Source organism: Liolophura sinensis, chromosome 13 (assembly GCF_032854445.1).
Source record: "Liolophura sinensis isolate JHLJ2023 chromosome 13, CUHK_Ljap_v2, whole genome shotgun sequence".
Taxonomy (NCBI): Eukaryota; Metazoa; Mollusca; class Polyplacophora; order Chitonida; family Chitonidae; genus Liolophura; species Liolophura sinensis.
In genome coordinates this window covers 17,324,070-17,338,701 of record NC_088307.1, presented here as the reverse complement: position 1 = coordinate 17,338,701, position 14,632 = coordinate 17,324,070, and the positions used below count along the sequence as shown (strand labels likewise).

At 39.9% G+C, this 14,632-nt stretch overlaps 2 protein-coding genes and 1 long non-coding RNA gene across 3 annotated transcripts; 2 read left to right on the top strand and 1 right to left on the bottom strand.

The window, feature by feature from the left end:
- The first annotated feature begins 6 nt into the window (after positions 1-6).
- LOC135480930 (uncharacterized) lies at positions 7-5,433 on the top strand. Its single transcript, XM_064760861.1, has 6 exons — positions 7-35; positions 716-801; positions 2,491-2,615; positions 3,696-3,860; positions 4,341-4,387; positions 5,344-5,433. The coding sequence occupies exons 3-6, from the start codon at positions 2,531-2,533 to the stop codon at positions 5,431-5,433; spliced, it is 387 nt and encodes a 128-aa protein (XP_064616931.1). The 5' UTR covers positions 7-35; positions 716-801; positions 2,491-2,530.
- A 1,374-nt stretch (positions 5,434-6,807) lies between these two features.
- Positions 6,808-12,510, top strand: LOC135481083 (uncharacterized). The gene is made up of 4 exons (XM_064761017.1): positions 6,808-6,924; positions 10,979-11,147; positions 11,370-11,415; positions 12,245-12,510. The coding sequence occupies exons 1-4, from the start codon at positions 6,840-6,842 to the stop codon at positions 12,323-12,325; spliced, it is 381 nt and encodes a 126-aa protein (XP_064617087.1). The 5' UTR covers positions 6,808-6,839; the 3' UTR covers positions 12,326-12,510.
- On the bottom strand, positions 7,684-10,164 carry LOC135481084 (uncharacterized). Its single transcript, XR_010445969.1, has 3 exons — positions 10,093-10,164; positions 8,308-8,405; positions 7,684-7,805 (listed from the first exon to the last, which is right to left on the bottom strand). It is a non-coding gene; the product is annotated as an uncharacterized LOC135481084 (long non-coding RNA).
- Positions 12,511-14,632: the final 2,122 nt, after the last annotated feature.

Here is a 14,632-nt window from a genome sequence, read left to right as displayed (position 1 = left end):
TGGAGAAAGAGGAATTTGTCGATTTTTGGGTGACGGTAAGTAAACATCTGGTACCTTGTTCTCTTGTATTCACTTGCCCATGGCATCATATCATCAAAGGACTGATGAAAAAATAATTATTCGGGGCTTCCGTGGCCGAGTTGTTAGCGTGGTAGCACAGAAGAATGATTCAGGAGTTGAGTTCAAGAAGCCAGGTTCTACCTAATTTCTTCCCACCATAATACTGACCCCTCCTATATAAGTTAAACTATTCTTGAGTGCGGCGTAAAACACCAATCGAATAAATAAATAAATAAAATGTTTTGTTTTTTAATCTATGGTAGTTTATGACGTGCTCTAACATGTAGGAATGTAAATAAGCTTTTCAGTCTTCATCTGACAAGGTAAAATGGATTTAGTTGTAGAGCAGTCTTCTGTTGAGTCAGCAGTTGTCTATGAAAACCCTATTTACCCTGAAGTAAATTGACAAGAGGCCGTATTTCACCAATTACGCGTAGCCATTTGCTATCACACTGTCGTTGCTGCTCTGATTTACTCTCTGTACCGTAAATCTTTCATTATATTGCAAGACCGCGCAGATCTGCAAAACCCAGGGTCCAGTCGGACGGTACAAGCTGTTCCCAGATGTTTCGAGTCGCCAAAAATCTAGTTGCTCATTATCTTTAGGTATGTCAGAATTAGATACTAAATCCAAACATTTGGTTTTGTTTTTCAGATATTCTATAAGCACGAGGGCTATCTGTTACATGGTCATGTCCACCCGGCACACAACCCAAAGGCCTGTGAGCATGTACACGTGTGGTAAGTATTAAACACTGTTTTACTGAACTTGAATTTATTGGTAAGGTGTTTATGTTTCTGGAAAAGTTGAAAATAACAGAAACGTTTGTATTTCCTCTTACCAAGTGTATCACCAAACACCTCAAGCTCAGGTGATATCTCTTACCAAGAAGAGAGACAATGAAACCTTAGGTTTTACTTGATGGTGTAGGATAATAATAACGTTAGCGTTATGTAAATCTGTTTTCACTGTCAGCATATATTTATTTATTTATTTGTTTGGAGTTTAACGACTAACTCCAGATATTTCACTTATACGAAGACGATCAGCATTAAGGTGGAAGAAAACTGGACAGAGCCCGACAGAAGGTAAAACCCAGGATTATCCGCCGAGGTTGCCGACAGGCCTTCTTACGTACAATGTTAGCATTAACGAAAGGAAACATCTGATTTAGCTTGACAACACAAAGACCAAGGTTTCAAAGACATTGCATGACTGTATAAAACCATACATAGAGGTGCACTTTATAATAACCAAAGTTGATTAAGTTTTCACAGGCATTAGTTGTTACGTCAAGTACACGTAGCTACGGGCCTCCGTGGCTCAGTTGGTTAGCGCGTTAGCGCGCTATCGCAGCGTAATGACCCAGGAGTCTCTCACCAATGCGGTCGCTGTGAGTTCAAGTCCAGCTCATGGTGGCTTCCTCTCCGGCCGTACGTGGGAAGGTCTCCAGCAACCTGCAGATGGTCCTGGGTTTACCCCGGGCTCTGCCCGGTTTCCGCCCACCATAATGCTGGCCGCTGTCGTATAAGTGAAATATTCTTGAGTACGGCGTAAAACACCAATCAAATAAATAAATAAATACACGTAGCTATAACAAAACAAACGACAGTAAATCATCACGTATTCAAATGAGTCACACCTGAGTGAGTGAAGTTTAGGTTTGGATTGAGATTCATCATTTACTTCATCAAAAAATTTGAGAAAAACGACAGCTGAAAACGGGAAACAAATGACGACGGTGAGCAAAATCAGTGATATGAGAAATGTTCATGCGATACGCCAAGGAAACATTAATTGATTACGTAACAAGATACAACTTGAAGATGGTATTAACATCTGACAAAAGAAAATCACACATAGGTGAACATACACGTTTTGAGATGCGACGTTACAAGAGCTTGAGTAACGTTGCCGTTTTACGGTCAATCCCCCAAGTTCAATATGGGTTGGTATATTGAATATAGAAACTAATTAAAAAGGATTGGATTGACCTTCTGAATTATGTTCTTGGGTGGGTCTGGAATCCCAGTTTTGCAAAAATAACGATGTTCGGAAGGTAGTTTAATGTAATCACGACGACTGTCATGTAAAAAAGATAGGCAAGTAGCCCTATAGCGCTCTGTAAAGCTGTGACGTCGTTTCGTAATGGGACGTCACCTTGTTGTCCTGATGACGTAACCCGAAAACAGCGTGTTGTCACATGACAAACGGCATTTAATTCAAAGTGGGATAGTTAATTTATTAGCCAGACAGCAATGAGAAATAAATAAGGGATTATTGCGACAGAAGATAATTCGGAGATGACACAAGGTCACAAGTGAATGTCCATCTTAACATCTTGGTTTTTTTTTTGGAGAGTGCAGTTACCTTTAAAAATTTCGAGTAATTCTTGAACTCACCGTTTTCTTCCTCACCGTTTGCCCCAGGCAAATTACCGTGGATTCTTACAATGAGACCGCAGAGTTAATGTTCACTCAGGAAGATAGAAACCATGACGGTCTCCTCTCCACAAATGAAACTATAGAAGCATTCTTCAAATTTGACTTCAACGGTAAGTCCAACTCTGTTTTCGGGTAAACTATGAAATCCAAGAGAACGTCAATAAACAACACGTTTGTCCGAAACCCACATTATTTTTGTTTTGATTTGATTGGTGTATTAAGCCGTACTTTAAAACTATTTCACATTTACGAGGGCGGCCAACATATAGTGGAGGACACCAGAGACATCCCGGGGGAAAGCCTCGATTATTCGCAGGTTGCTACCACACCTTCTCACGCACAACCGGAGAGCAAGCCACTGTGGGCTGAATTCACAGCAAGCGCATCGGTGAGAGGCTCCTTGGCTCCTTATTCTGTGGTAGCGTAGTAACAACTCGGCGACGGAGGCCCCTCTACCTAATTTATGTTTGTTATATCCGTTAAAACAAATCACCAGAGACAACATATTTGTCAAAGCCTTCCTGGCCTAATGGTTAGCTTTTCATCGGTTCGCAATGACAGAAAAGCCTCTCACCAATGCGGATGGTCGCAGATTTTCGCCGGGCTCTAACCGGCTCCCCCGCCGTAATGCTGGCCGCCGTCGTTTAAGTGACATATTCTTGAGTACGGCGTGAAAGATCAACCAAATCAATCAAACATATTTGATCGATATGCTCTCATTGTCGCCCTTTATTATCACAGCATTACGTTTCTCTGTGTTCATGCTACTAACATTTACGAGGCTGTTCTGAACCTAACCAAATACGATATATGTTTTATAATTTATATACTTTCTTAGTTCTTTGGTGGTTTGTGTTGAACGTCGTTGATCTAGAGCGTTCATTTTGGCTGACAGCTGGCATACGAATGTCTGTTTTGACGCATAGATTGCACTTAATATGTATTAGTGTTCAATTAAAAATATAAAAGATATCTTTTCTCTGGCCTGAAACTACTTTTGACGAAACATGTCAATACATGATTTGACAACAGTCACCAGCTATAAAATAGACATTGCAATTGGCAGCTGCACAACGGTCACCGTTGCATTGGTTCAACAGTTCAATCAGCCTTTATGGGCATGTATCCAGTAAACATTTTTAAGTTAGATTCGACATATAATTGAAAGACACTGACTTTATAATTCACAGGAGATTCCAGGATACAAAGAAATGAGTACACGTGCTTCCAGATTTCCGACCATCCAGAAATTGGAAATTTCGCTAACGCTGTCTTCGACGAGTATGACCACAACAACGACAGCATGTTGGAAGATTCGGATTTGCTGCATTTCTACCACTCGATGGACATCAATGGTACATGTATATTTTCTCTTTTGACACCATTCTGATTTGTTGGTGTCGTCAGTGGTGGTGGAAAAATTACACTTGATTTCAATATGTAATGAGGATCATACTGTACAGTGGAAAATACTGTATTAAATAAATCTAAGATTGGCTTTTAACTACAGACCACGTGTCTAACGAGTTTTGTCTTTAATACAAGTGATATTTTATGATATTCACCATTATCGAGCAAAATAACGCTGGTTTCTCTAATTCCATTCATGAGGTACCTGGCCAATGAGGTTGCAAGTTCGAATCTAGCTCTCGTTGGTTTTGAATGGTCCAGAGGTACACGAAGTATTTGGTGAAAGTAGAGGTTTACTCCATGCACACTTGTTTCCTCCATCCACTTACTCGGACTTGATCAAAGTGGTAAAAGGATAAATAAATCCCTAATGTCAATTGTTAAGAATGTAGATTGCATTACTATATCTGTACATCCACTTACAGGTGACTCGCTGGTGGAGAAACAAGAATTCGTTGATTCATGGATTAAGGTAAGTTGACAGGTAGCTCTTAGTTTATATTTACGTGATGTCATCAAGTTTATTTAGAATTTAACACAACTTTCAACGTCATATCGGTTCATTTATGGTGGTGTCTCAGGCCTGACCCATTGCCGACATATTTATAGAGCTGCGACTTGTACGAGAGCTTTTACCTTAATATATGTTGAGAATAGGGGAGTTTCGAGTTCGAACTCTTTTGTCGATGAAGGTAGAAAAAGCCCAACTCATATGGCCTGCCAAAAATGTGAGGCAACTATTTTTGAACACATTTACTTCAGCATGGGCGTCTAAAGAAAGTTTCATAAAAAGTAATTTAAACGAGACGATTGAAGGGGAAAATTGAGAAACTGGCCGTTTGTGGACGTGAGCAGTTTCTAAAGGAAAGCGGTGTAATTTGTGCTTCTGGAACAGAGTGAGCGAGGTGATCGGTAAATTAATGTCAACATCTCCTACATATGTAGACTTGATCACTGTCCTGTGTGGTTCATGTTTGTCAATTTGTCGCATGAAAGAAAAATCAAACACCTTCACTCTAAGTTTTTAAGTTTTACAGTGGGTATAGTTCATTATTCATTCGCAGTGAATATGGACGGACCGTCCAGAATATCTAGCACTCAACTTAATAAAGGAGTCAATTTCCCCTTAACCCGGGGCTAAGAACTGTATATTCATCGTGTTGAATTTGATCACCACATCGGATAAATGAACAAATGCGATCAAACCGCAACTGAGATTATCGACAAATTTTATTCTAGCCTTGAACACGATTTCTATACATGCCTTGAGTCTTTCCAACTTCTATGAAAACTGTTGACTGCTTCTCTTTGCAAGATTTCGTATTTTTTATACTTCTTATTACTTTGATGTTTTGTGTTGGACGTTTTGTGTGTAACGGAATGAGATAAATATGCTCACTAAATCCTAACATTTATTTGCCATTTCAGATATTCAAAAGGCACGAACACTACCTCTTACATGGTCATGTACATCCAGAGCACAATCCACATGCCTGTGAGCAACTAGACGTGGGGTAAATACCAAAAACCGTTCCTCTATTATATAGGCATTAAGACACAGGCTGCACACGTTCTTCTGTACCTTGCCTGCACATTACAGCTAAAATGTCCTTAACCACTGAAGTCAAATGTTCGAATAATCATTCATTTCATGTGAGACTTCAAGTCAGGAGGTTTGTCAGGTATCTGCCCAAGGTCGGTGGTTCACTCCTGGCACCCGGTTCTCTCCACCCAATCGTAGATGACCCATTTCCGTCAACACTGATGTCATCATCAAATGTGTTATCCAGTGGTGTTAGCTGAGAGCGGATCACTGCAGAAATTCATTTTGTATGAAGAAATGCCTCTCCACTACTCATTTAGCTCATCCTGTTTGGTGCCGTTCGCGTTTTTCGGTAGCATTTTCTCTGTTTGCCTTTACATTTGGGTTGTTAACTGAGACACGTCCCGTTAGACAACTCCTAGCTCCGTGTTAAAAGCCTCGGTTATCAGTGTCCAGGTGTGCTCTTTCTGCACAACTGGTTAACCGTCATGTCGCTTTTTTTCAGTCACAGATTTATGATTTTCAAGCAAATTATTTTTCCAGTTTCCAAATTTTGGTTGCGCTTTCCTTTAAAACCTATTATACTATACACAGATATTCTGATGCAATATACAGAAAACAGCGATGTGAAAAATTTGCTGTATCAAACCACACAATCATATATATATATATATATATATATATATATATATATATATATATATATATATATATATATATATATATATATATATATATATATATATATGATCGTGTGGTATGATACAGCAAATTTTTCACATCGCTGTCACATATCACATATACGGCAAAGTTAAATACCAAAGACATGAGTCAGCAAAGGAATCATCTGATTGCTGTTCGGGTTGAGTTAAAGAGATAATCTCAAGATTAGTTAACTCGAACTTAAAACGGGTAGTGCAGATAAGATTAAGATTATTCTAATCGCAGCTTAGGTAAAGTTTAGTATATCCCGACTTAAACCAAAACTTAATCTGTGTTGATGTATGCGGGCCATAATGTTTATATTTCCATTTTTCACTTTAATCCGCATATTAAATAAGTACACCAGTAACGTTTCTGTTTTCAGTTTTATACTTATTCCATATAAACAAAAGACTAGTAATGTATATATTTCCAGTTTAACTTTAACTGGTATGCACTAGTACACCAATAACGTTTTTATTCCTGTTTTACCTTTAATCCTTAAAAATTAGGACACGAATAACGTTTGTGTTTTCCAGTTATAGCTAATCCTCACAATGGAACACGCGAATGACGTTTATGTTACAAGCTTTAAATTTAATTCTGATAAATTAGGACAATACTTACTGTTTGTATTTCCAGTTTTAACTTTAAACCCTACGACGAGTACGCCACAAAGATGTTTGTGGCAGAGGACGGGGACCACGATGGACAGTTGTCCATCGCAGAATCTGTGGCTGCCTTTAGGCGCTATGATGCCAATGGTAAGCGAACTTGTTTAAGTGACTTTAATGATGTTGGACATTTTCAAAAACCACAAGCAGACAGGACAGGAGGACCGGACAGAGTTACTTGTCCTATTGATACTGTGTGGAAATGATCAGGTTTGAAACATCTAGCTCTCCTGAAAAGGAGGTGGAAAAACTCTAGGAGAAATCATGTGGCCACAGACCCCCATTAGTTTTCCATAAGCGACAATGTTAACGTTTAGCGCTGTAGCTCACTCCCAAACATTCCGAGGCCAATAAGCTTTGGTGCATACCTGGCCCAGCCTGAGAGAAAGAAGCTGTAAAAATCTTGACATAGGTTGACCGTCAAAATCTGGACCTTTACATGCCGGCAGCTGGGAGGGGTGCCTAGCAACGCCAAGGGGACGTCACTCGCAGCCTCATCACCACCTGTCTCCTTGTGTCCTCTCGCCCAGAATTTCAAACTTTCACCATTAAAACTCATACCTGCCCAAAGCTTAGACAATTTCCATCATTTTGATACCAAGCATGCACTTGTACACCAAAAACGGCAGCCTGGCAGCAAAAAAAGACTTTACACCCTAAAATACACAGAACTACAATCGTCCCTACTGAAAAACGCAAGTTGTAATGGGGGTCTGTGTCCTATCACACCAGCCAACTTTTTTTAAAATCAATCATTTTTGCACCACATAATGCTTACTACCTCTAAACCTCACACATAAAGTTACAGCTTGATACATGCAAAAACTTTTCAGAATTTAACTTGGGGTACCCCTATCTTGGAAATGTGTCTGTTTGTCCGTCCTCAAGCACCAAGTTCAAAGCTCTGTAGTGCACATACCCTTCAAAATATCTTAACCAGGTCAAATGTTTTGGAAAGCTGGTATGTATATCTGCAAGAAAAATGAAAAAATTCCAATGACAAAGTATTTTACATTTTCCATTGACAAACATTTACAAAATTATGGATTTTCAAGTAGATTTTCTTGTTTACAGCAGTGTTAAGAAAATACTTAAAAGCCAAAAGTGTCAAAATATATATCAAAAGACAGGTAATTTATCTGACAATTCACTTACAAAATATAGGACATACCTTTTAGCAACTTTGTGCAAAATTTGACTTAAAGTGATACAGGTGGGTAGCAAAGCGCAGTTTCAAAATTCCAGAAAAGTACATTTTGATCACCATCAAAGTAAACATATGCATCCAAATTGATATAGAAATGCTCATAGGCAGAGTTTCCATGGATAGGGCTAAAGAAAAGACTAGTATCCCTTTTACATAGTGATTCACATGATAAAACCCTTTAAAAGATCACCACTCCCCCCCCCCCAACACACACACTACCCCCCTTTCCCGTCTCCCCCATGGCTGCCATTGGTTGGCTGGCTTACCTCAACTCACAGTGCAAAAGAATCCCACCACCTGTGTTGTTGCCTCAGACTAAATTAGTACTTTCCACATAACAAACACCAAAGTGTGACACTGGCATCTACAAGAGATAAGTAGAGGGGAGAAATATGAATTTGCCACTTACAAAAATAAAGCCACACAGTACATGCACATTGGTCATTCAGACAGTCAGCAAGGCAACCCTCCCAAGACATGTTGAAGGGACCCAAGAAGAGGGGAAAAGCTATACTTTTTAACCTGTAACAACACAGAAATCCTCAAATAATCAGTGAGAAATTACATCCGTAATCAGGTTCCACACTGGGTGTTGCTGGGTGGGCATGAGGAATGGACATTCAAACTGTCCGTACATATATGAGAAACCTGTGACGTTTCCCCGGTTGGGGGGGGTGGGGGGGGCCGGAGGGGTATGTGTCATGGTGTAGTACCGGACCAATGACGGGGATTCTAGGTCGGCCAAGGGAGTGGAAGACTGCATCCGAATGGTCAGGCCTTTGAGGAAGCTGAACGGCTAGCAGACCCCACTCACCTAGGTAGATCCCAGTTCAATATATGCATAAACCAGGCAAAGTTCACTGACGCCATGTTTGGGAGACAAGATCTAAAGAGGGAAACCAAGACAAAAGCTCAATAGGTATTAAACTAGGATGTGAAAGACATATGTAGCTGTCTAATTTCTAACTTGTGTGTGAGGACATTGGAAACATAAAAAAAATCCCAGTTGCCCAGGGAGGTGGATGCCACACTGGACCACATACTAAAACAAAAACTCCTTGAGATGTCGCAGGAACAGCGTACTATGTTCTGGTGGAAAAAAGACACCTGGTGGGGCAGAGACTCATTTTCACAAGGACAATATTCCAACAGATCACACTCACATGTATGCTAGAAACTTGAAATTGATCATTTTTGTTCCAACGCCACACATACTGTGTGAGTGCACATGTAACTTGTCAGAGGAATGACACATGCAATGAAAACTACATGCCTACAGTGGTTTATTTTTAAGTTTAAAGAGGAAAATTTACCTTGTCCACTTCAAGTCTATGCCCAAAACAGCAGACAGTGTTCCAGCAGAGATGCCTATTTTTAATGTTTTGTGACCTGCAGGATGATTTGAAGCACATTTACCTAGTGTGTGGTGGCACACATGGGAGGAACCTGACTTGGTTTGTAAATTAAATGCACACTGGCCCTCTCTACTACTCTAGCCAAGTAAATTAATCTGCTGATGTGTTTTTATCCACCTGTGTGAGGCTGGGCCCTTATATGTGATGCAAGGCCTTATTGACCATCCTTAATCACACCACCCTATCTATCAGCCACATACTCCAATTTCACTCGCAGCACTCAAATTTTGCATTATTTATCAAATGTCAGCCCCAAAAGAGACATTTTAAAAACCAGGAACAATGAAACATTGTCTGTGTTTGTTCCAGTCTGTTTATACTCCTGTACTACCCTTGACCACAGAGCGTTTTAGCCGATTTTTAGACAAAATGGATATGTGGGGAAAATATAGAATTAAAAAGCTTTAAAACTGCTCAATCAAGTTCCATGTCAATGCAAACCACATCGCAGATGTACCCACCAAATATTATCAGGCTGCTGCCAAATCTGAGCACACAGTGACATATTACATGTTTTGGCACAAGTGGACAGATCAGGCCACAGGCCCCCATTAGTTTTCCATAAGCGACAATGTTAACGTTTAGCGCTGTAGCTCACTCCCAAACATTCCGAGGCCAATAAGCTTTGGTGCATACCTGGCCCAGCCTGAGAGAAAGAAGCTGTAAAAATCTTGACATAGGTTGACCGTCAAAATCTGGACCTTTACATGCCGGCAGCCTGGGAGGGGTGCCTAGCAACGCCAAGGGGACGTCACTCGCAGCCTCATCACCACCTGTCTCCTTGTGTCCTCTCGCCCAGAATTTCAAACTTTCACCATTAAAACTCATACCTGCCCAAAGCTTAGACAATTTCCATCATTTTGATACCAAGCATGCACTTGTACACCAAAAACGGCAGGCTGGCAGCAAAAAAAGACTTTACACCCTAAAATACACAGAACTACAATCGTCCCTACTGAAAAACGCAAGTTGTAATGGGGGTCTGTGTCCATGTAGGGCTGTTGAGACACCATGGCCGAATGGCCACATGTAACTATGAAATACGGCCTCCTGCCAGTTTGCCTCAGTTAGGGTTATATACTTACTGTTCACGAAAATGCTTAAATGTAGCAACATACATACTCTGTTGCCCCATGCCTTATGTATAATTAGCTAAAATAAAATGCACTGGTGTTAAATGGAATAGATTGAATGGTCTGGAATTCATCGAAATACTGTGTTTTCGTCCTATTAAGTAAACAACCTCAAACCGGTTGGCAAGAGTTGTATATAAAATGTGTTAGTTGTTAATTAATGTTTTTGCTAATATATGAAACAAATTTCCCTGCAAATCGTCATGGCAAATGTAGAAATGCTACACAGCATGGTTCCAAATTACCGACTGCTGTTTCATTTCAAATGATTTCGTAGTCCCCCTGTATCTTAATCTTTTACCTCAATTGGATTTTGAGTTTTGTCAAAGAAGGTTCTGTATAATTAGCTCATCCTTGCAAAAGCCTGTCATGAAATTTATATTTTTAAGGAGACAGCAAAATTTCACGGACAGAATATGCCTGCTTCCAGCGTGACCTACATCCGGGATTAGGAGACTTTGCGCATGCGTTGTATGATGAATACAGAATTCAAATGGAGATGACCTCTTGGATGATCATGACATCCGGTCATTCTATGGGGAAAATGGATTTAGACGGTAATTAAAAAAATCAGTATACAACTTTCCACGTGTTGATTTTTAAGATCAACTTCAACAGGGGTTTTCTTTAAGTAACCATTACTGCCTCAAGAAAGTTTTTCTTAAAAAAGATTTTATTTTCTGTAGGCTCGTTTTATACACTATGGTGCCCCACCGGATTGGAATGGCCAGTTTCTCCTCTAGTCCAGCATCTTGTCAATTTTATGTTTCTATCTTCTAGAAACTTTCAAGTGGGACAAGTCGAGTTTGTAACTTTCTGGGAAAAGGTGATTATTCTTTAATCTTAAGTGAAATGTACAGTTTAAAATGCGGGCTGCATGTAGTATAGCATATACTTCCGAAGAAAAGAATGTACCAGTCATATACCTGTCATTCCTATATATTATATTTGTTTTGTAGCAGTCGACTTGTGGTGATTTGCGAAATATTATATCCCTATATTGATCGCCGTTGATTTCGTTTTACATATTCTTTAATCATTGGAAAAGGCTATATATGTCGACTTCAAGTATAGCTGGAAATAGGCTTGAATTTAAGCGTTCATAATTGCGGGGAAGTTTTGTACTGGTAGACTTGTGGTGTCATAGCCCTCATGTGGGAAAGGCGTAATCAAGGAATGCTTTCCTTTTTACCTCCTGATAAACGACCAATGAATCAGTAGTACTTGAGGCCAATGAAGGCAATGCCTGATACTGCTTCACATGTACATGCTATTCAGTGTCGTTCAGCATAACAATGTGAATTGAAATGAACGTATTTTATTGTATTCTAATCAATGGAATTGGAAACAATTTCTCACAACTTACTAGTCCTTTACCTAAATAAATATAATTTAACAATTTGGATACGACAGAATTAACACACAAAAAAGGAAAAAACAACATTGCTGATTGTGCAAAATACAAATGCTACAGTATTAAAAATACTCTTGCAACATATCCAAATATGCATTATAAGTTATGCAGATACGTTTTATATTCATGTATAGATATGTCCGATACTCGTGTAGATACATGTCCAGTATTCCCATAGGAATACCACCAAGATCGTTTTCACAGCTATGTTTTAAATTTTCCATTGGTATTTTTATTTCAGATCTTCAAAAAATACGAACATTATCACGTGAACGGTGCACATCACCCGGCCAACACGCACGCATGCGCTCATGGAAACTAAACGGAGTTACACGAAGCTATAAATGTGTCATTTCAGGTCATAGAGAATTTGTGAGGAATTTTTGTTCTGTAAGGGTTCGTATCCATTGTAACCACGTCACTGTATGGACGTATGGTGTGGTTTGGATGGTTGGTGCCCTCAGTAGAATAATATGCGCCACAACAATACATTATTAATTTTCAGATCTGGAATAGCTTGTACACACTTGTTTATTTTAGTCACATAAAATCTATTTATTCTGCTTAAATGTTTTGGTTGTTGTTTGCCATACTCAAGAATGTTTCGATTGTTCGATGGCAATCAGTTTTATGGCTGGGGGGAAGCCAAAATGTTCTTGGTTAAGCACCAACCTTTGGCAAGTTACTGACGTACTGTTCCACGTATTCTGTACAGATATGCAGATGATATTGGTGGAAGACATCTGCGAACGTTTTATAGTGCACAAACAAGCACACGTGAGTACTAGATTGCTTATTGTCACAATGACCCCACGATAAGACAGCGGGGGAATCTTCAAATCCCTGTCCCTCCGGAATTGATTATCGTCTTTGTTTGATGGGAGTTTAACGTAGCTTGTATCACGATGTTGTCTCCTTTTAACTGACTGAGCCCAGTGTCGATAAATTTATAGCACCGCATCCCTGGAACGCCGGACGCCAAAAACACCAGACACAACGTCCCACCTAGTGACATTATCCTGACAGCGGGCCGACCAGTATGGAAGCCGATAAAGGGCCTCTCGCTACCTACCTGTTTCGCACCGCTACCTCGCATCACTACCTCGATACTTCGTTACCTCGCATCGCTACCTCGCTGCCTCGCATCGGTACCTCGATACTTCGTTACCTCGCTTCACTACCTGGCTGTCTCGCCCTGTATTAGAACGTTCGAGGATGCGGCTTCCATAGGTCAGTACATGGCCTAGTCCTCACATGTGTACCAATGTTAATGTCTTAGTTATTACTCCATTCGGGTTTCAAAAATGGCTCTGCCATTGGAGGAAACCCAGTAGAGCCCGGAGAAACTCACAACCATTCGCGGGTTGCTTGTAAACCTTCGCATGTGCGGTCGTGACGTTTTGAAACGTTAACACCTGATGAGATAATTTTCTCGACAAATGATGAAAATATGTGAACGTATTAAAATGTTACGCAAGCATACTAATCTGCATACAAGATAACTTACCTGTTGAAAGTAGCTGTGGAATTTAATGCTTGACCTTGCAGAAAATGACTGGTCCTAGTTTACATCTAACTTTGTATTTTTTTAAAAAATGCCTATAGCATACCCAAAAGATAAAAGAGTTATAAAGATTAAATGCATGTATTAAGTTTGAATGTACCCGTCATACGAACATGTATACGTACTATGCATACAGAAATATATGGCCATCATGGGATACTTATATGCCTGCTAAGCCCAAATAACAATCTAATCATCAAAACAGACACTGGTATACCAGATGGAATTTCATGGAATTTCCGGGTCAATAATCCCAAGATCAATTCCCAAAGCACTTAAAAAATGTATACTTTCTTACGGCTTTGGCTTTAGTTATTTATGTTAACATCTAGCGAAGGTCATTGGTTTCCTCCGGGCACACCGGGTTTACTCAGGGATCATCGGTTTCCTTCAGGCACACCGCTTTCCTCCCGGAAATCTTCTTTACAAAAAAATATTTGACCCTGCATGCCTGGGATCCTTCTACTGAAGCACAGATTTACCGGTCAGAATTTTGTACTTATAATGCATATACTGAAAAGTTTAAATTGGGTTACGGTTTTAGGCTAAAACCCCAAATCGCTTTGTGAAACGGGCCACATGTCATTCTGCTGTCAGCATCCTGTCACAAGTGTCTCAGGTGTGATTATTAGTATACTAGTTGTTAGAATACTGTGACTTACATGGGTGTCAGATACGATGTCTGTATCCTGTGACTTTTATAGTGCCAGTATACTGAGACGGTTATCGCTGTCATATCTGGTGCCAGTATGCTGTGACTGGCATGGCTGTCATATTTGGTGCAAGTATACTTTGTGACTGGCATTGCTGTCATATCTGATGCCAGTATACTGTGACTAGTATGGCTGTCATATCTGGTGCCAATATACTTTCTAACTGGTATCGCTGTCATTTCTAGACCCAATATACTGTGACTGGTATAGCTATCATATCTGGTGCCACTATACTGTGACTGGTATGGCTGTCATATCTGGTGCCAGTATGCTGTTAGTGGTATCGCTGTCATTTCTAGACCCAGTATACTGTGACTGGTATGGCTATCATATCTGGTGCCAGAATACTTTG

Coding starts and splice junctions, on each gene's coding strand:
- LOC135481083 (XM_064761017.1), top strand. CDS start 6,840: ATGTTTGTGGCAGAGGACGGGGACCACGATGGACAGTTGTCCATCGCA. Junction 6,925..10,978: donor TAGGCGCTATGATGCCAATG/GTAAGCGAACTT, acceptor TATATTTTTAAG/GAGACAGCAAAATTTCACGG. Junction 11,148..11,369: donor GGGAAAATGGATTTAGACGG/TAATTAAAAAAA, acceptor TCTATCTTCTAG/AAACTTTCAAGTGGGACAAG.
- LOC135480930 (XM_064760861.1), top strand. CDS start 2,531: ATGTTCACTCAGGAAGATAGAAACCATGACGGTCTCCTCTCCACAAAT. Junction 3,861..4,340: donor CCACTCGATGGACATCAATG/GTACATGTATAT, acceptor ATCCACTTACAG/GTGACTCGCTGGTGGAGAAA. Junction 4,388..5,343: donor TCGTTGATTCATGGATTAAG/GTAAGTTGACAG, acceptor TTGCCATTTCAG/ATATTCAAAAGGCACGAACA.